Genomic DNA, 20,369 nt, shown 5'->3' with positions numbered 1-20,369 from the left:
AACTAAGATGCTTCCCAAGAAGATACTTCCGGGTCCACATGGTGTCTGTGGAGCATTCTAAACCCTTAAAGACTATTTAATGTCGACTTTATGCAGTCTCTTCCAGAAATCAGAGGGGGTTGTTGGGGTTTGGGGGGAGGCGTGTGCGGGTGTCTGCGAGAGGATGGTGTGAGCGGCCTTCTGTGTTGACCCAGCTCTGCGTCTTGGCCGTGGTGGCTGCACAGATGTGCACGTCCAGGATCTCACGCAGGCTAGTGAGTGTGAGCCTCTGGGGCCGCTCCAGTGTCAGTGGTCCTGGCTTTGATAGCGAACTGTATTTGGTTCCACTTGTCCCCATCAAGGGAGACTAAGTGAAGAGCCTCCTTGTACGTGTTTGGCAAGTCCTGTGATTATTTTCTGAAAAGTTAACACACACACACACACACACACACACACACACACACACACACACACGCACACACCTCCAAGCAATCTTCCAGCTGGAGCCCTATTTTCTCCCTGTCTCTAGAAGTGACTACTCTGGTCATGCCCAGTCCTGAGACTCCTGAGAAGTTTCTTGGCTTTCCCTCCACTGGCCTAGGATTGAGCTTTTGAGTTGTTTACCACTCCTCCGCCTGCTTTCCAGCTTCTAAAGGTTTTTTGATGTTGTCCCTTCCTTTATTTTCTTTGTCCCCTTGGGAGTACAAAGCTGAGGAAGAAAAGTAAGGAAAACATAGAGTCTCGTTTGAGTAAGGTTTTGGGAGACTGCACGCACATGTCTGTTGGAACCCTCAGCTTTACCTCGAGTCTTGCTGTTTTAGAAACAGTGAAGCAAGCCCCTCGTTCAAACCGTGTTTCTCTGCTTGATGGCATGACACTTTCCCATGTTTTTACACACTATAAATGTTAATGCATGGTTTGTTCCAAAGTATACTTAATTAACCCACTTTTAGAGCTTGAGTTGTTTCAAATTTTCAGGCATTAAGAACAAGCCACGCAAGGGGGGTGCCTGGGTGGCTCAGTCGGTTGAGCATCTGACTTCGGCTCAGGTCATGATCTCACAGCTCCTGGGTTCAAGCCCCGCGTCGGGCTCTGTGCTGACAGCCCGGAGCCTGGAGCCTGCTTCCGATTCTGTGTCTCCCTCTCTCTCTGCCCCTCCCCGGCTCGGCTCGCGCTCTGCCTCTCTCTGTCTCTCAAAAATAAAGGTAAAAACAATAACAAAAAACAGGCCACAACGGACAGGCGTTAACTGTTACCCACTTTTGGACACGCGTGCCAGCGTGTTTTCTGGGTCTCTGAAGCCTGACAGTATTTAGACTGTGGGAGTCTGCTCGCGTCTAGGATTCGGATGCATCATGGTTTTGAGAGTGAGGATGGCTCCTGGCTGTGGTAGTGGTGGTAATAATTGTGCTCAAAGCTGCTAATGCTGATGCGGTGCCTTCTGTGGGCCGGGCTCTGTCTGCACCTTGTGCCCTCTCTGCGTTAGCCTGCAGAATTCCAGAAACAGTCCACGAGCGTTTGAGAAGCCACGGGTCTACAGAGGCACGAGGAACACACAGAAGAATGTACGGTTGTACGGCTGGTGGAGTAGCAGGGTGGGGTAGTGCACTTGCCCACCAGGGCGCAGGTCTAAGACGCTGTGTTCTCTTTGGACAAGGTTGAAACAGTAATGACACCAAATAAAAGCCAGTCTGCTTTTTTATTACCACTGTGTGCCTTCACTTCTAAAGAAAGTCCACAATAAAAGTACTCCCCACACCTTCACCCCCACCAGGTGCTGTAGGCATGTTTGACAGAAGTGCACACGTGCGTGCATTCACCATCCCAATAAAATGCGGAATGTTACCAGGAGATGTATTGTATTTCACCTTAAAAATTGTTCTATAGTAAAATTCCCCTTTTTGTGGGGTGGGGGGTTGTACAATTCCGTAATGTTCAATCACCCCCTAGTCAGAGAACCAGATAATTTCATCACCTCAAAATCCCCTTTGTAACCACGTGACAACCACATTCCCCATTTTCGTCAGTACTGGCCAAAGAATGGAATCCTATGATACGGGATCTTTTGACACTGGCTTTTCTGACTGCTGTTGCTTTCTAGTATGTTTTAAAATCAGAAAGCATCATCTTCCAGCTTCATTGTTCTTTTTCAGGATTGTTTGGACTCTTCCAACATCTTAACCACACTAAAGTCTTCCTATCCATGAACATGGGATGCCTTCCATTTATTTTTTTGGCTTGCATTTTTTTTTTTTTTTTTTCCTATTTCATTTGGCAATGTTTAGCAGTTTTCAGTATATAAAACTTTACCTCCCTGGGTAAATTAATTCCTAAGTATTTTGTTCTTTTTGACACTGTTATAAATGGAATTGATTTCTTTTTTAAGTTTATTTATTTATTTTGAGTGAAGGAGAGAGAATCCCAAGCAGGCTCCTCACTTGTCACACAGAGCCCAATGCAGGGTCGAACTCATGAACCGTGAGATCATGACCCAAGCCAAAAATCAGGAGTCAGACGTTTAACTGACTGAGCCACCCAGGTGCCCCTGGAATTGTTTTCTTAATTTCTTTTTCAGGTTCATAATTACTGGTAGATAGAAATATAACTGAATTTGCATATTTTGTAACTTGCAGCTTCCTGAATGCATTTATTACCTCTAGTGAGTGTTGGTTTTTCAGATTATTTGGGTTTTCTAGATCGTGGCAGCTGCAAATATAGATAGTTTTACTTCTTCCTTTCTAAAATGGATACCTTATACTTCTTTTTATTACTAAATGCTCTGCCTAGAACTTCTCATAGTATATTGAGTGGAAATGGTAAAAGCTGGCATCCTTGTTTATTTTTCTTTTTTAAGTTTATTTATTTTGAGAGAGAGGGAGAGAGAAAGAATCCCAAGCAGGCTCCACACTGTCAGCATGGGCTCGAACTCACAGACTATGGGATCATGACCTGAGCTGAAATCACGAGTCGGGCGCTTAACCACCTGAGCTGCCCAGGCGCCCCAGCAGGCATCCCTGTCTTATTTCTGATCTTATGGGAAAACCTTTCAACCTTGTGCCGTTGAGATTGGCAGTAGTTCTGGGTTTTTTCAAAAATGCCCTTTTTCACGTTGAAGTTCCCCTCTGTGCTTAGTTGGTCGAGTGTTGATGGATTCGTCAAATGCTTTCTCTTTCTCTACGTTTGCTGAGATGATCATGTGGGTTTTTTCCCCTTCATTATGTTAATGGGGTGTATTGCTCTGATTAATGTTCACATGTTGAGACAACCTTGCATTCCTGGTGTAAATCCCACATGGTCATGGTGCTGAATTCAGTCTGCTGGTGTCTTCTTAAGGGTTCTTACCCCTCTGTTCAATAAGGGTCAGTGACCTGTAGTTTCCTTGTGGTATTTTGCCTGGCTTGTAGTATCACCATAATGCTGGTCTCTTAGAATGAATTTGGGAGAGTTTTCTTCTCTTTAACTTTTTGGAAGAATTTGGAAGGGAATTGTGTTAATTCTTTTGTGAATGTTGGGGAGAATTCACCCGTGAAGCCATCTGGTCCTACGCTTTATGGTTGTTGTTTTGTTACCGCTTCTGTTTCCTTACCGGTTGTTGGTCAGCTCAGATTTTTGTTTCTTCCTGAGTCAGTTTTGGTAGTTTGTGAATTGCTAGGAACTTGTCTGTTTCGTCTTGTGTATCCAATCTATGTATAGTTGTCCACAGTCTTCTTTGGCAATCCTTGTTATTTCTATAAAATTAGAAGTAGGGTCCTGTCTTTCATTTCTGATTTAATAATTTGAGTCTTCTCTTTTTTTTTTCAGTTAGTCATTTCAGCTGAAGTTTTGTTAATTTTGTTGATCTTTTCAAATAATCAACTTTCGGCTTTATTGGTTTTCTCGCTCTTCTCTACTTAATTCATCTCTGTTCTAATCTTTAATATTTTCTTCCTTCAACTAGCTTTGAGTGTAATAAGCCCTTCTTTTTCTATTTCCTGAAGGCAGTTACGGTTATTGGTTCGAACTCTCTTCTTTTTTTTTTTTTTTTTTTTTTTTAATTTTTTTTTTTTTTCCCAACGTTTTTATTTATTTTTGGGACAGAGAGAGACAGAGCATGAATGGGGGAGGGGCAGAGAGAGAGGGAGACAGAATCGGAAACAGGCTCCAGGCTCTGAGCCATCAGCCCAGAGCCCGACGTGGGGCTCAAACTCACGGACCGTGAGATCGTGACCTGGCTGAAGTCGGACGCTTAACCGACTGCGCCACCCAGGCGCCCCATGAACTCTCTTCTTTTTTAACGTAGGCGTTTATGGCTACAAATTCCTCTCTGAGCACTGCTTTCACTGTGCCCCCTAAGTGTGGGTATCTCGTGTCTTGTTTTTATTCATCTCCAAGTAGTTTCTAATTTCCTTTGATTTCTTCTCTGACCTGTTGGTTAAGACTGTGTTGTTTTGTTTCCACATATGTGTTTTCCATTTTTTTCTTCCATTATTGATTCTTACTTCAATTCCATTGAGTTAATTCCACCAAATTAATAAATCGAACGTATTAAGACTTGTTTTCATGGCCTAACACGTGGTCTCTACCGGAGGAGATCCCGTGTGTATTTGACAAGGACACTCACCCTGTGGTTGGTCTAGTTGGTTTGTAGTGTTATCCAAGTGTGCTGCTTCTGTGCTCATTTTCTGTCTGGTTGTAGTTGCTCCCTTGTGTGGCTGCGTCCCATTCTACTCTGTGGATGCACCACAGCTTTTAAAAAAAGACTGTATCCATTTACTCGTTGACGGGGATTTCTGCTGTTTCCAGTCTGGAGCCATCTTGACTAGAGCTGCTGTAAATAGCTGTGTGTAGATTGTGTCCAGGGGGGCCCTCAGTCTTCCTTCCTCTGGGGTAGATACCCAGGTGTCGCATTTCTGGGTAATACCTTGGGTAATGTTTAGCTTTGGAGAATGGTTTGGCAGTTCCTTGAACAGAAATACCCACATCCTAGCCTGTGCTTGGTGTTGGTGGTATTTTTAATGCCAGCTGTCCCACAGGTGTGCAGCGTCTCATCGTAGGTTTCACGTGTGGCTCCCAAATGGGTGCTGATGTTGAACATCTGTTCATTGCTTACTTGCCATCTGCTTATCCTCCTTGGTGAAACGTCTGTTGAGATATTTTAGCCATCTTTCACCCAGTTTTATTTTTGTTGTCTTAACTTACTTTTGAATTTTGCGAGTCCTTTATGCATTTCAGACATATTTGTCAAATGTGACTTGGAACTACCTTCTCTTAGTCCGTAGTGTGATTTTTCATCTTAATAAAACCTTTAAAAGAACAGGAATTCTACATTTTACGTTTAACTCCTTGATCCACGCTCGGTTAAATTTTGTATGAGATGTGAAGTTTAGGTCAACGTTTATTTATTTTATTTTATTCTTTACCTTAAGATGTTCAGGCGTCCCTTCACTGAATTGTTTCTGTGTCCGTGTTGATCCACATGTTTCTCTCACCGCCATTTTCCTGGTGACCACAGTCTTATGGCAAGTTTTAAATCAGGTGGTATGACTCTTCCAATTTCATTCTTCTTTTCCAAAATCATTTCAGCTATTCTAGTTCCTCTGAATTTCCAAAGAAATGCTAGGACAGTTTGGCTATATCTACAAAAATAACCCTGCTGGGAGTTGAATTGGTATTGTGTTAAGTGGACACCTTCAGTTTGGGAAGAACTGATTCTGCACCATGCTGGGTCCTCCCTCTATGAACATGGTATGCATCTCTATTTATCTAGGTCTTTCGTTTCTTACATTAGCATTTTGTACTTTCAGTATACAGGTTCTGCATGTTTTAATAGATTTGGACCCAAGTATGTCTTTTTTATATCTGTTCTAAATTTTGCTTTGTTTTGTTTTTTGATCACATAGAAATGATTGACTTTTTGGTTATTCATCTTATAGCCTGCAACCTTACTAAATTACCAGTTCTGTGAGGGTTTTTGTTTGTTTGTTCGTTTGTTTGCTTAATTGTGTTTAATTCCTTGGGATTTTCTACATAGATATTCTGTTGTCTATGAACTTGGTTAGTTTTACATCTTCACCAAGAAGTATGTCTTTGGTCTCCTCCACTTACAGTTTGTGCTGATTGAGACTTCGAGTGTGACGTTGCTGTGGGGTGAGGAGGGCGGACGCCTTCGCCTTGTTCCTGGTCTTGGATGTGGGGAGATGTTCAGTCTGAAGCCACTGGAAATAATGTAGGCTTTTTGTAGGTGTCTTTTTTTTTTTTTTTATAACATTTATTCATTTTTGAGGGAGACAAAGTGTGAGCAAGTGAGGGGCAGAGAGAGAGGGAGACACAGAATCTGAAGCAGCTCCAGGCTCCGAGCTGTCAACACAGAGACTGACACGGGCTCCAACTCTCAAACTGAGATCATGACTCGAACCTCAGTTGGACGCTTAACTGACTGAGGCACCCAGGCACCCCCTTTGTAGGTCTTTCATCAGGATGTAAAAGCTCGCTTCTAGTCTTGATTTGAAATGAATGGATGTTGAATTTTTTCAAGTTCTGTTTTTTCTTTGAATTGATTGATACGATGTGGTTTTTCCTCTTTACACTGTCAGCATGGCAGATTATATTGATTTATTTTTCAGTATTAAACCTGCTTGACACCCTAGGTAAATCCTCCCTGGTTATAACGTATGGTCCTTTTTAATTTTTTTTTTACTTTAGAGAGAGAGAGACAGAGAGAGAATATTTAGCAGGCTCCACACTTCCCGCAGAGCCCCACGTAGGGCTCGATCCCGTTACCCTGGTATCATGACCTGAGCCTAACTCAAGAGTAGATCACCCAACCGACTGAGCCACCCAGGCGCCCTTAATGCATTGTCCTTTTTACATATTGCTGGATTCAACTTGCTTATTTCTTGCTGATGATTTTTGTGTCTGTACTCATGAGGGATCCTGGCCTTACAGCTTTCTCGCACTGTTCTTGTCTGGTTTTTATCACCATAATACTGACCTTGTGAAATGGGTTAGTAAGCATTCTGTCCTCTTTTGCTCTTTTGTTTTCTGGAAGGGATGTGTGGATCTGGCATTACTTCCTTTTTAAAAGTTTGCACCCAGGCAAACCATCTAAGGCTGGGTATTTCTGTTGTGTGTGGGTTTTTTTTTTTTTTTTAATCTGTAAAAAATATTTTTACTTATTTTGAGAGAGCACGAGCAGGGGAGGGGCAGAGAGAGGGGGAGAGAGAGAATCCCAAGAAGGCTCAGCGCTGTCAGTGCAGAGCCCGACGCGGGGCTTGAACTCATAAACCGTGGAGATCGTGACCTGAGCCGAATCGAGGGTCAGAGGCCTAACCGACTGAGCCACCCGGGCGTCCTTGTTGCGTGTGGTTTTTCACTCATGATGTCATCCCTCCGCCAGTCACAGAAATACCCAGGCTGGGTAATTTGTCTCAGAGAATTTGGGTACCTGGGAGAATTGGCGCGTCCCATGTAGGTGGTCGGGGCCTGTGTGTGGTGCTGTATACGCTTCCCGTTCTGTCTCCAGGACCCACAGCGGGAGCCTCTCCTTCCCGACGTTATTACCTCACGTTCTCCGTGTTCTCCGGTCTTTGCAACCTGGCCGGACGTTCGCTGTTTAACAGGCTTCTTCACAGAACTGGTGTCTGCTTTCTCCCCTTTCTCTCTTTGCTTTTCTGTTTTCTGTCTCGTTAATTTCTGCTCCGTGTCGATCCTTCCTTCTGCCCGCTCCTGGTATATTTTCTTTCCTTCTTCCTAGTCTCTTCAGGTGGAGGCCTAGATTATTGATTTGAGATCTTGGTTTGTAATACAAGTGTTCACGGCTACAAAGTTCGCTCCGAGCGCCGCTTCAGCCGCGTCCCACCGTTTTGGATGCCGTGCTCTCGTTTCGTTCAGGTAAACGTAGTTTGTAATCTCAGTCGTTTTGCTAAACGACCTGTTGTTTTGATGCGTGTTGTTAGATTTGCAGATGTTTGGGGATTTTCCTGTCGTGTCACTGGCATCTGGTGTCATTCCCTTGTGGTCTGTGAATGTAGTTTGTGTGATGCCAGTTTAAAAAATTTGGTAAGGTTTGTTAAATGCCCCAAATGTGGTCTGTCCCGGAGAAGGAGTGTGTTGTCGTTGGCTGGTGCGTTGTACCAGTTCCTGTTAGATCCGCTCGGCGGATGGTCCCGTTCGGCCCTCCTGCCTGTGGGTCGTGCTCATCACCGTATCCGGCCGCACTCGCGCTCCCCCGTCCTTCTGCCGCGTCCTGCTTCGTGCCCAACGCAGCTCTGCTTCTAGGAGGAAGTAGGGTCAGCGTGGTTGTGTCCTGGCCACCGAGCAGCATGTGTTTGCTCCGTGGCTGTGTCACGTTTCGCTCATTCTCGCAATAGTTGGGACTTTTTCATTATTATGTGTAGTATGATTGGTGAGCAGTGGTTATAATCACTGAAGCTGAGACGATGGCTAGCACTATGAGCAATAAAGTATTTTTAATTAAGGCCTGTGCGTTTTTGCAGACCCGATGTGACCGCCTTGTGAGTAGGCTGCAGTGTGTTGTAAACCTAGCTTTTTTTTTTTTTTTTTTTTTTTTTTTAAATTTTTTTTCAACGTTTATTTTTGGGACAGAGAGAGACAGAGCATGAACGGGGGAGGGTCAGAGAGAGAGAGAGGGAGACACAGAATCGGAAACAGGCTCCAGGCTCTGAGCCATCATGAGCCATCAGCCCAGAGCCTGACGCGGGGCTCGAACTCACGGACCGTGAGATCGTGACCTGGCTGAAGTCGGATGCTTAACCAACTGCGCCACCCAGGCGCCCCGTAAACCTAGCTTTTACGCGTGCTGGGAACCCAAGGAATTCATTTGATTCGCTTTATCGTGACGCTTGCTTTACTGCGGTGTTCTGGGACCGAGCCCGCGGCGTCTCGGAGGTGCGCCCCTGCGTTTGTGTCCTAGCCCTTTCCCGCCAGGCAGTCGTCTGGTCACCTGCCCCAGAGCCTCCTGCACACGGCCGCTTGGGCTTGTCCTCTCGCTCCTTCCATCCTTCCATTCTGTTTTCTTTTTCTCTCGTGAGCCCTTACTACCTGCCCAAGCACAGCTTTAAATAGTTTACTTACAGTGACACATTGGATTCTCAAAACAAACTGTAAGTACACAGTTTGCACTGTCATCCCAATTTTATGGTTGAAGGAAGGGAGAGACAGTAAGTATCTTGTCCAGGGTGACTTCGTGCCAACCGTTCACTTTGGAATAAGTTTTTTTTTAAGTGTATTTATTTATATTGGGTGGGGAGAGAGAGAGAAAGAGAGAGAGAGAGAGAGAGAGAGAGAATCCCAAGCAGACTCCGCACTGACAGCACAGAGCGCGATGCGGGGCCTGAACTCACGAACCGTGAGACCGTGACCTGAGCAGAGTCGGCCCCTCCGCCGGCTGAGCCCCCAGGCGCTGCTGGAAAGGGCTCCATCTGCCGGAAGCTCTCGAGAGTAGGACAGAGAGCTCAGCCGAGCCCTGCCTGTGTTCCCTCGTCACCGGCGTGTTCCGCTCCCGTGGCATGCTTGCCGTGAGCCTGTGACGCCCTCCGTTGTCGGCACTACTTTGTCTGCCCCCTGACGTCCGGTCCAGGCCCTGCCTTGGTCTTGGTCACCCCTGCCGCCTCCGCTCCTGGGCAGCGTCCCCATCTTTCTGTGTCTCGTGACCCTGGCAGCACTGGTCAGGCGGCCGTGGACGGTCCCCAGGCCGGGCATGTCTCACGTGTGTCGTGGGGAGACCTAGGTTCTCAGCTGAAGGGAGGAAGGGCACAGGGGTGAGGCCCTCCCGTCACATGAGACCAGGGGTCCGTAGGGGATGCTGGCACTTCCTTCCTGACGCACGTCCTTCGTTTGCACTGAGTCGCAAGCCACCCTTTCCGCGCTCCGCTCGGAAATCTCCGCTGAGCAGCCGCGTGCCGGTGCTGCCTTCCGCACGACACAGGCACGTGGCTCAGCCAAGCTCCCCGCAGCCTCTGCCTATCACCAGCTCCAGAGCCGTGTCCCCACGGTCAGGGACTTGTCACTGGGCCCCCTCCCCTAAGGGCCAAATCTGCCTCTGTGCTCGGGCCACCACAGCGGAGGCCCCAGCCCGGGTGGCGTAAGCAACAGGCATTTACGTTCTCTCTGTCGGAGGCCGCAAGTCTGAGGCCACGGTGCCGCGTGGTTGTTGCCGGAGAGGACTGTTGTGGCTGCGGGCCACGCCTTCCCACCAGGCGCTCGCCACCGGGGGACAGTGCGCACAAGCTCTCGGGGTTCGCTCTTTCCGGGACGCTTAGCCCGTCACAGGGTCCCACCCTCGTGACCTCACCTGACCCTAGTTCCCTGCACGCTCCATCACACGGGGGTTGGGGCCTCAACCTAAGAATGTAGGGAGACACAGACGTTCAGTCCGTAGCAGGACGCCCCCTCCTTGTCTGAATGAGTCCGGAGCAGGGCCGTCACCCTCTCCGTGCTCCAGCCTCCTAGTGCGGGACACGGATGGTTGCTGCCTGCGCACTTGATCCCCTCTGCCCGTGGGGCCCAACATTGGCTCTGTGCTGGAAACACAGGGCGGGCACGTGACAGAGGGAACGGAGAGGCCTGCGGTGACAGTGTGGTGGCCTAGTCCCCAGTGGATGGTCAGGGCCTGTCAGGGAGGAAGCAGCAGGCAGTGCGTCGGCTGTGGGATCTGGGGGCGCTCAGCCTGGATGGTGCGTCGTGGGCCACGTGCTTTTCCAGCTGTCCTCCAGGGCCACGGACTGTCCCTTCTTCAGGCCGTTCGGGGGCCCGACCACCGGCACCCCTCGCCCCGCCGTTACCCTTTCTTTAGTCCAGCGAGAACAATTAACAGCTACCTCGTCCTAGCCTGTTCCGCACACACGCGCGCGCACACCCTGCTTTGACTCGCTTAGTCTTTTCCAGAAGCCATCTGGGATGTCGTTCGGTTTATGTAGCGCCCTCCTCGTCTAGAGAACGTGGAGCCAGTCAGTCTCAAGAAACTTAGGCCACAGCCGATGGCTTCGAAGCATCTGAAGGCGAAGCCGCCCTGTGAGCTTGTGAACACACGCGGGTTCATTTTCTCCCTCAGCAAGTTGGCGGTTCGCCTCAAGAGGAGGACGGGGGAGGGGAGGGGCCCCGCCTGAAGACACGTAAACAAGTGTTGTTTATGCGGGTTTGTTCTCTGACAGCGGGATGGATCACAAGCCATTTTATTGATGGGCCTGCAGCTGCGTGCACACGCTTATTTGAATTCAGCCCGAGAACGTTTGCTCACGAGCCTTCAGAGTCCGTAGCGTCCGGTTTTAATCGGGGCCCAGCGGGGCTTCTCACGCAGCCTGCCCCTGACGTGCAGGGGTCCTGCCCGCAGACGGCAGCTTCCGGGACGAGGCCTTGGGTGCCGGGCCCGCCCCACGCCCCTGGGGACACCTCCCTGGGGCGGGGCAGCTCACGCCTCCAGGTCTGTCCCTCCGAGACGCCCCGAGCCAGCAGAGAAGCAGTGCTCGCTCAGGTGTGAAGCATGGGGTCGGCAGGTGTTTTCACAGCCTTCTTGGGGTGTAACTGACGTACAGCAAACTGCACGTATTTAAAGCGCGCAGTGGGGCGCCTGGGTGGCTCAGTCAGTCGAGCGTCCGGCTTCGGCTCAGGTCGTGATCTCGAGGCTTCCGATTCTGTGTCTCCCTCTGTCTCTGCCCCTCCCCCACTCATGCTGTCCCTCTCTGTGTCAAAAATAAAATGAACATTAAAAAAGTTTTAAAAATATGAAGCGCACAGTCTGATGTTTGCACACGCACATGCCCGCACACCCTGCTGTGCCAACCAGGCTCAAGGTGGCGGACCTGTCCGTCACCCCCTACCTTTCCTCTGGCCTGGCTGGAACCCATCCCTCCTCCTCCTCCTCCTCCCCAGGCAGCCGCTGATGTGCTCGCAGTCCTAGAGACTGGTTGGCCTTTGGTGACGTTGAATATGAATGGAGTCACGCGGTGGCCACCCTTCCGTGTCTGCCTTACTGCGAACACACGTCTGTGCCGTGGTCCTTTTTACGGCCGGGGACTGTTCGCGTCTGTGTGCCCTTGTTGTGACACTCACTCTCCCCCGGCTCGCGGCTGTTGTAAACAGAGCCGCTTGACGTTACAGAGAAGGTCCTTGTGTAGGCTCCGGCGGGACACCACCTGGTCGTGGGATGGCTGGCGCGTGTACGTGGCCGTTTTCTGTGGATCCGCGTGTCTCCAGGGGGCCGCACCAGTTAGCGTCCCCGCCATCACTGACTCCTCGCCGGCCCCGGGCCCGTCCGCCTCTCTCACCGCGATCCTAACAGGTGCGCTGCGGCTCGTGGTGGTTTGAATTTTGTCCCCGTGACGACTGACGACACGAGCATCTTTGCCTGTGCTTGTCGTCGTCTGGCATCTGGTTTGGCAAAGTGTTCTAAGTACCGTCCGTTTTTTTACTTGGTTGCTTTTCGCTGAGTCTGCGGAGTCCCTTGCAGATTGTGGGCGCAAGTCCTTTGCCGGAGACTTACTTGTTTTGCGAATATTCCCTCCCATTCTGCGGCTTGTCATTGCCTTGTCTTCATGAAGGCTTTTAAAGAGAAGTCTTACCTGTTTTCTTCTTTGGTTGTGATTTGGATACCGTAGCTGTGATTCACAGGGTTCCTCCTATGTTTTTTGGCAATTTTACCCTTTTGCGACTTACATGTGGGTTTATATCTCCATCTTGAGTTAGTTTTGTTTATATTGTACAAAATACAGATTTTAGGGCCTTTAGAAAAATGAACACGCAGCTGCTCCAGCACCATTTGTTAAAAAGACCCCCCTTCTACACTGGATTGCCTTCGAATATTTATCAAAATACGTTGTCTGCACGTAGCGGTCTGTTTCTGGGCCCTGCTGTGTTTCGTCGGTGCGGCTCAAGGGCAGTGCTGTTTTGGTTGCCGTGACTTTATGGCAGTTCTTGAGGTTGGGTGTTAGCTCTCCAGCCTTCTCCCCGGTGCTGCTTTGGGCGTTCCGGGGCTGTGACACTTCCCCATGATTGTTACAATCAACTGTCCGGTTGTACGAAGAAACGTGTGGGGTTTGACTGGGTCGGTGTGGACTCTTTAGGGCAGTGCGGGGAATCGTGAGATCCCAGCAAGGGAGCCTTTCAGCCACGACCACGTGTATCCCCTCGCGTTTGGGCCCACGTCAGCGCCTCTCAGCTCGGCGGACGACCTCGTGCTTGTCAGAGGGCGGGTCTCGGACGGGTTTCCCAGGTTGAGCCCCGCACGCTCCGTGTTCCTGCGTGCCGTTGTAAGTCGCGTTTCCCGGGTGTCCTTGCGTGGATCACTTAGCGCCATTCTGGTCGCAGGAGAGATTTTGAATGACTAATACCCTTCCCAGTAGGTCGAGCCTCCTTGCGTGGGCCAGCCTGTGTCTGTGTTGGTCAACCTGTGTGTACGCCCGAGAGGGCCGTGCCCTCTGCTCTCGTGGTCACGGTGCTGCTGCGGGATGCTTGGGTCCAGCGCCTGTCTACTTCATCCTTCCGGGTTTTCTGCTCATCGTTCCATCAGCTGTTGACAGACTGACGTCGAAATCTCGGGCTCCGATTGCGGGCTCGGATATTTCTGTGTGTGTTTCTACCAGGGTTGCTGCACCTGTCGAAGGGCTTTCCCTAGCGCGTAGGTGTTCCGGACGATACTGTTCTCTTGGCCACTCGGCCTCCGCACCATCACAAAGTTCCCTTGTCGGCGCCGCTGTTGGCTCTGAAATTCTCTGTGGTTCTAGGGGCCTCTCCAGCTTTCTCTGTTGGTTTTCCCAGCGTTAGCGGCTCACGTCCGTTTGCCGCTTCGTGTCGGGGGTGACGTAACGGGGGGGTTGCTGCTTCGTCCGCGTGGGTAGCCTGCATTTAACTGGGTGTGTGGACTGTCGACGTGTCCTGTGGCAGCCGGTACGACGGGGTCTTGTCTTGTCACCTTACTGCCGTCCACCCGTCCCATCCCTTCCTCTTCGTTTCCCATTTTCCTGGCTTCTTTCTAACTCGTTGCGTGTGTTTTATTATTTCACTTTATTTCCCTTTCTTGCTTACCGGTTGTCACTCCTTGTTATTTTCGGGCTTGTTGTGGGGTGCATGGTACACGCCTCCCGCTGATCACGGTCTGCCTGCGAGCGATGTTCTACCGTCAGGCACACAGCCTCCTAACTACATCGTCTGTTTTCCCCTCCGGCCTCTGCTACGTGTGTCACGCATTCCACTTGTATTTTTATCTTAGACCCCAGTACATTTTTGTTAGTTTTGTTTCAACAACTAATCTTGTTAAAAGATAGCAATTTGCTTTCATATCTTGGCTGGAACACGTGGCGTATATACACGTGGAATATTACTCAGCCATAAAGAAGGATGAGATCTTGCCATTTGCAACGACGTGGATGGACCCAGAGGGTATGATGCTGAGTGAACTGAGACAGGAAAACAAATGCCGTGTGATCTGACTCCCACGTAGAATCTAAAAACACAAAAGAAATGCACAGACGCCTAGATAATGAGCAGGGAGATAGAGGGGATTCAGAGTACAGACCTCCAGTCATAAAATAGTAGGTCACGGGGAAGTGACACACAGCACAGGGTTGTGACATGCAGCTGGTGATCCTGTGGTGACTTTGTGCAGCGACAGACCACGACCACGGCGAGCATTTTGTGGTGTCCGTAATAGCGCAGTCACTCTTGGACGCCTGAGATGCACGTGGCAGCAGATGTCAGCCAGACGTCAAGCGTCCTTGACAGCCACACGTTGGCCCACGCAGTCGCGGTTCCACCGCACCTCGCTCCTTTACGTGGACCCATGTCTCCCTCTGGCGTCCCTGCCCCGCTGCGAAAGGCCTCCCCTGACCCCCTCGGGGAGCGGGCCTGCTGGTGACGAGTCCTTGCAGGTGTGGTTTGTCTGAGAACATCTTTATGTTGCTTTTGTTTGTGATTATTTTCACCGGCGGTCGAGTTCTCGGTTGGTATTTTCTAATTTATTTCAGTATTTTAAAGCTTTCTCTTCCCTTTCTCACTTGCATTGTGTCTGATGAGAAATCCGCTTTATTCCTCTGTACGTGACATCTCTCCCTTCCGCTGGCGGCTTTTTGAGCCATTAGGTGACTAGGTGCTCTGGGGCCGTTTCCCGTGTGTCTTGTGCTGGGGGGTTGCCGAGCGTCTCGGATCTGTGTGTGCTCGTCATCAAAGCCGACGCTTCATCTCCCAGGGTCTGCCTCCCGCCCTTTCCTTCGAGGCTCCACCCAGGCGGCCACTGTGCTCTGTGAAGTTGCCTGCACACCTCGGTGACCGTCTTGTCAGCCTCAAATATCCCTTTTCCTCTCTCTTTTACTTGGGATCGTTTTGGGTGTTTTGTTCCATGTGTTGGTTTGTATCGTTTCTTTCTGGGGTCTTGCAGTGTGTAGGCTTTCCTCCTGCACAGTCTGCCCTGGCGTTACCCGCCCAGCGTGTCTGTGGTCTCGGGCGCTGGGGCTCACCCCTCCAGGAACTGGGGCCGTCTTGCTCGTGACTCCGTCTCTGTGCTGAGCTGTTGAGCAGCGGACAGTTGCAATGACCGTTTCGATGTCCTTGGATGTTACTTAATGCTGCAGTCCGTGGTGGGTTTCAACTGATTGACTATTTTCCTCATTACGGGTCATATTTTCCTGCTTCTTTTAATGCCTAGTAGTCTTTGATTAGTTGGCAGACATTGTAAATTTTGGCTTGTTTGATTCTGAATGTTTTTGTGTTCGTATAAATCTTCCCGAGCTTTTTTCAGAGACGTAATTAGGTTTCTTGGAAAGAGTTTTGGTCCTTTCTGATCTTGTGTGATTTGCTAGGCCGTCCTGGAGCACTTCTCTGTCTAGAGATAATTATCTCTTGCTCCCGAGCCAAGACCTTCCTGAATAATCTATGAAATGTGAGTTTTCCACTCCAGCTGGTTAGTAGTGGGAAGGCCCTGTTCCTTAGCCTATGTACGTGCTGCACGCTGCTTCCTGGACAAACTTACTTATTTCCAAATCACGTGAATATAGTGCTTTTCAAAAATTAAAATCTGGAAATGAAGACAGAAATAGGCGCGCTTAGTTACCGCGAGCTGAAACCTGCCGCATGCCTCTGTCGGCCGCTGGCCTTGGTGTCCGGGCCCACGAGGGAGAAGGGACCCTGCACGGTCCCTCTGAGCCTGCTTCCCCCCAGTTAGCTTCCCTCCCCAGCCCACGTCTCCCTTGTGGTCGACTCCGTGGTTCTGTGTCCTCTACGATACGTGGTCATGCGTCCTGGGAGTGGGCCGACGAGCCCAGGACGCGTGCAGGTTCCCATCTGTCCTGCCCCCTCGAGTTGTGGTCCGTGGAGACCCCCCTTCATCAGAATGGACGTGCGGGCCACACCCTGTCCCCAGGCCTGAGCGTGACACCCCCCCCCCCCCCGCCTCCGGGCAGGGCCCTGTCTGCAGGAGTGGACGCGCGGGCCGCGGTGTGTTTCCTGACGGTCTGGCTCTCCTTGCAGGTTGAAGATCGAGGAGCTGGAAGGGGAACGCAGCCGCCTGGAGGAAGAGAAGAAGACGCTGGAGGCGCAGCTCGAGCGGCTGACCCTGCAGGTGCGTGCCGGCGGGCGGCCACTGGCGGGGGCTTATCCCGGGACGCGGCGTTCTCCCACAGGTTCTCCCTGCCCTCCGGGTTTCTCCCCGCGCCCGCCGACGTCCCGTCTTCTGGTTCACCAGACTGCACGAAGCCGCGACCTACCCCCATACGCAGGCCCTCACACCGGGGCGTGTGCTCGGAGCGCATCGGGGAGGGTGTCCCAGCCGTGGCCCCGGCCCCGTGCTCCATCGGTCCTCCTGCTCCCTCCCTGCACCGGCCGTGGCCCGTGGCTGGTCTCTGGTCGGGTGTGCGCCCAGGCCCGTGCCCGCCGCCTGCAGTCAGGAGGCCACAGCTCTGTTTACGCCGGTGCACCTTTACGTTGTTTTTCATTTTTATGCTCCCGTCTGAATTGCTCCGTGGCAAGAAACCTGCAGATTCGTGATTACCCAGATTTTGGACAGGCCATTGATTCTGTCTTGACACCTATTAGAGGCAAATCAAATCTCTTTTTTATTACCGATTCCTGGAGCCAGGGGAAGTGACAAGTCTGATGAAGCGAGGTGCCGGGAGCCGCGGCTGGCGGCGCTCGGCTCTGGGACCCGTACCGCTCTAATTGGGCCGCGGTCTCCGAAGGGAGAGCCGGGCTGTTGGCAGGTCGGCCCCGGGTGGCCTGTCAGCCAGGCCCTGTCAGAACAGGGCGGGTGGGCGTCTTCCCGCGTGTTCGGTCGGGCACAGCCTGCGATCGGGGCTGACGGCTCCCCGGGTCCCCGGGGTCGGGGCGCAGTGAGGCCGGCTGAAATCCTTCACGTCCCTTTTTCCTGCCTCCGGCCTGCCAGGCCCTTCCCAGGGAGCCTGCCGTGCCGTAGGCGGGGCTGCTGAGGCAAGGTGCTGGCGAGCGCTGTGCCCGAGGGGCATTTGCCCCCAGCACCCTGGGAGACGGGGTGTCCACGGCCCGCCCGTCTCCAGTGTTGCTCCCTGACGGGAGACGCGCGGGTCCTGGGGCCGCTCCTGGCCGAGGGGCTGGGCTCCTGCCCACAGGGGGCAGGCGGCCTCCGCGTCCCTGTCTGTGGGCGTGGGTGGGGCACAGCGCAGGTTTGGGGGGGGTGGTGCCGTGTGGAGATGGGTTTGCATCACGCCGGGGGCTCGGGCGCTTATGCGGAGGCATGGCGGGGCTCCCCGAGCTGTGCCACGGCCCCGGGGCAGGGGTGGCAGAGGCTTGTAGACAGCCACAGGCGGCCGCCGCCTCTGCACCAGGTGGGTGTCCCGCGGCCCCTCACGGACGCCCCGTTCCCTCCCACCGCTTCAAGTCGGGGGACCGACTGCTCGTCCCACAGCAGCGCCCGTGTCCTGCCTCCAGACGCCACAGCACGAGGAGGTCCGTGACGGCCTCGCCCCAGGTTCCCGGTTCCGGCACGAATCCAGGAGGGCGCCTCAAATGGGGCTCCTGTCAGAAGGCCGGCGTGATGCGGGGGCCCACCAGGATCCCCGTTTCCCGGCTGCTCGTCTCGGCTGTCACAACTGGCACCGGCCTCTGCCGCGCACGGTCGCTGTGCCACATGGGCCTCTCTGTGTCCACGGTCCTCGGACGCAGGTCCTCCGAGCAGGAAGGGTCCGTAATTTGGCCGAGGGCACCCGGCGGGAGAGGGCTCGGAGCCCAGCTCCCTCACGGCCGCGGGGCCGCGTCCCTACAGCCAGTTGCCATTCTCAGGTGCCCAGCCTCAGCTCTGAGGACCCCCCGGTCTGCTCCCCGCACCGCCACCGGCTGCCCCGACCCGGGTCCGTTGTGCAGTGGTGTGGGCGAGCGAGGTCGGCACCTCGGGGCTGAGCTGACCCTCCCAGGGGTTCTGGACGCTGGCTTTGCTGGTGGCAGTTCCCGTCCGACCCAGACGCCGTCCACTCGTCCAGCTCACGAAGAGCCCCCGTGAGCGTGGGGCCCCGTGGAGGACGTAGGCAGACGGGCCCGTCCTGGAACCTGGCCCCCCGCGGGGCAGACCGGAACGCAGGCGGCGAGTCAGAGCAGCGTGGGCGGTCGTGCTGTCGCCCAGAGCGGACCCGGAGAACTCGCGTGCCTGACTGGGGTCCAGGCGGCCGCCGAGTGGGCCCGAGGGTGACTCGGACACGTGGGTACGGGGGGGCGTCGTGGGGTCCTCAGCTAGAACACCGTCCTGGGCCTTGGCCGGGTGGTCGTGGACGTGTCGGGCTTTGCCATCTGAGCCCCCGGCACATCGGGTACGTCCTTTAGGACTTCGGGATGGCGATGCCCAGGTGGGGCTCCGGGAAGGTGGCATGCCACGTCTGACGCCACGTGGCCCTTGGTAGATCCCCGCATCCATCTCTTGCCATTTCCCGTCTTCTCCACCGTGAGGGCGAAGGCCTCACCCCTTCACCTCTGTGCCGGAGCTCGGGAGGCGCCGATCCCCCCCCCCCCCCGCCTTCCCCCGGGCCAAGCTCACGAGTGTGGTCCGGCCGCGGCCGGCAGGGCAGGGGGGGGTGACCTCGGTGGCACAGCGGTGCGGGCGGGGCGCTCCCGTGCAGACACCCTCCCCTCCGTGCCCTCGTTCCCTCCGCGGAGAGGCTTCGAGATGGGCCGCTTCACAGAAGATTGATTAAAATCAGCTGCAGTTTGCCTTAATTGGGAACATATGCTTGGAGAGGGAGCCACTAGTTAGAACTTCTTGTAATTAGTTCACAGCTGGTTGATGAGGAGACAGCTCCGTTCCCGCTCGGAGCTGGGCGTGCCCCTCCTGCCCTGTGCCCTCTGGGAGCCCGGACGGGGCGGCCGGCTGTCCCCACCGTCTCGGTGTCCCGATGCACCGCTGATGCAGCCCAGGGTGGTGGACCTCGGGGTGGGGGGGGGGCCTGGGTCACCGACGCCCCTTCTGGCTACCGAGCGGGTCGGACACGCGCCGCGTCCTCCGGGCCGGAAGCGGGGCGGGTGCGCGCTCTCCACGTGGCCGCGGGACCCGCGTCAGTGCCCGCAGAGCGAGGATGGCCGACAGCTGCAGCCCTGGTCCTCCCTGCCTGGGCCCCCGCCCCACGCGCCCCTGCGCCGGCCTCGGTCTCCCAGAACCAGAACGGTGGAGGAACGGCACCCTGGTCTCGTCCGCCCTGACTCCGATCGGCGCTCTCCGTGGAGGGTGGAGGCTGTGGGCCCAGTCTCTGGAGGGCCACTTCGGCGACCTCGGGGGGAGCGCCCAGCCGGGGCGCCTCCCGTGCCAGCCGAGCACGGCCAGCGCCTCTGCCTCTGTGGTTAATAATGCCACCGACCCGTGTCTTCCCTCGAAGGAGACAAACGTGCTCTTTGGCGTTTGTGTGTCTGAGGGGCCAGACTTGGGGACTGACGGCAACGAGCCGCACCGGCTCCCCACGCACCGTCGAGAGGCGGCCGGACGCGCGGCAGCTCTGGGTCACGGGGGAGGCTGGCCCAGGCCGGACGCCCCGAGGGCACCGAGACGGCCTGGCCACGCACTGCCCCGGCGTCTTAGGAGCGTTCTGGAATGGACAGCACGGACGAGCGAGTTGCACAGTGCAGACCCTAACCCACCACCCACGTCCCGGCACGAGCACTTGATGTGTGTTGTGCTGCCGCCCCTCTGCCATCCGTCAATCTTTTTAACTTTTTTGATGCATTTTAAAGCAAATTGCAAACATCTGCACCGTTCCCTGTAAACGCTCCAGCGTGCGTGTAATCAAGCAGAATTCATCTCTGGGGTTTGAGCCCACGTCCCGCTGCCCCTCAATGTTGTCTGATTACGCTGCTCATTCAGGCAGGTGATGGTCAGGGGTGGGTGGAGGTCCCGCTCCCCCCCCCCACCCCTCGCGCCTGCTCCCCCCGCGCCAGGGCGGGGCTGCCGTAGCCAG

General features: G+C 53.6%; 1 protein-coding gene across 12 annotated transcripts in view; it reads left to right on the top strand.

Annotated features, from left to right (window-relative positions):
• MAD1L1 (mitotic arrest deficient 1 like 1) overlaps positions 1-20,369 on the top strand; it is a 324,285-nt gene that overhangs the window by 211,092 nt on the left and 92,824 nt on the right. For 11 of the 12 annotated variants that reach the window (XM_045462002.1, XM_045462008.1, XM_045462007.1 and 8 more), the window contains one exon: positions 16,435-16,525. In XM_045462002.1, the coding sequence (XP_045317958.1) occupies positions 16,435-16,525 (91 nt within the window). Of the gene's footprint in view, positions 1-11,444; positions 11,450-16,434; positions 16,526-20,369 lie in introns of those variants that run through there. The other variant, XM_045462014.1, reaches the window with a different exon arrangement.

The sequence above is a fragment of the Leopardus geoffroyi genome, chromosome E3 (assembly GCF_018350155.1).
Source record: "Leopardus geoffroyi isolate Oge1 chromosome E3, O.geoffroyi_Oge1_pat1.0, whole genome shotgun sequence".
Classification (NCBI taxonomy): domain Eukaryota; kingdom Metazoa; phylum Chordata; class Mammalia; order Carnivora; family Felidae; genus Leopardus; species Leopardus geoffroyi.
Note: the sequence above shows the minus strand (reverse complement) of the source record. Positions and strands in the feature narration are given on the sequence as shown.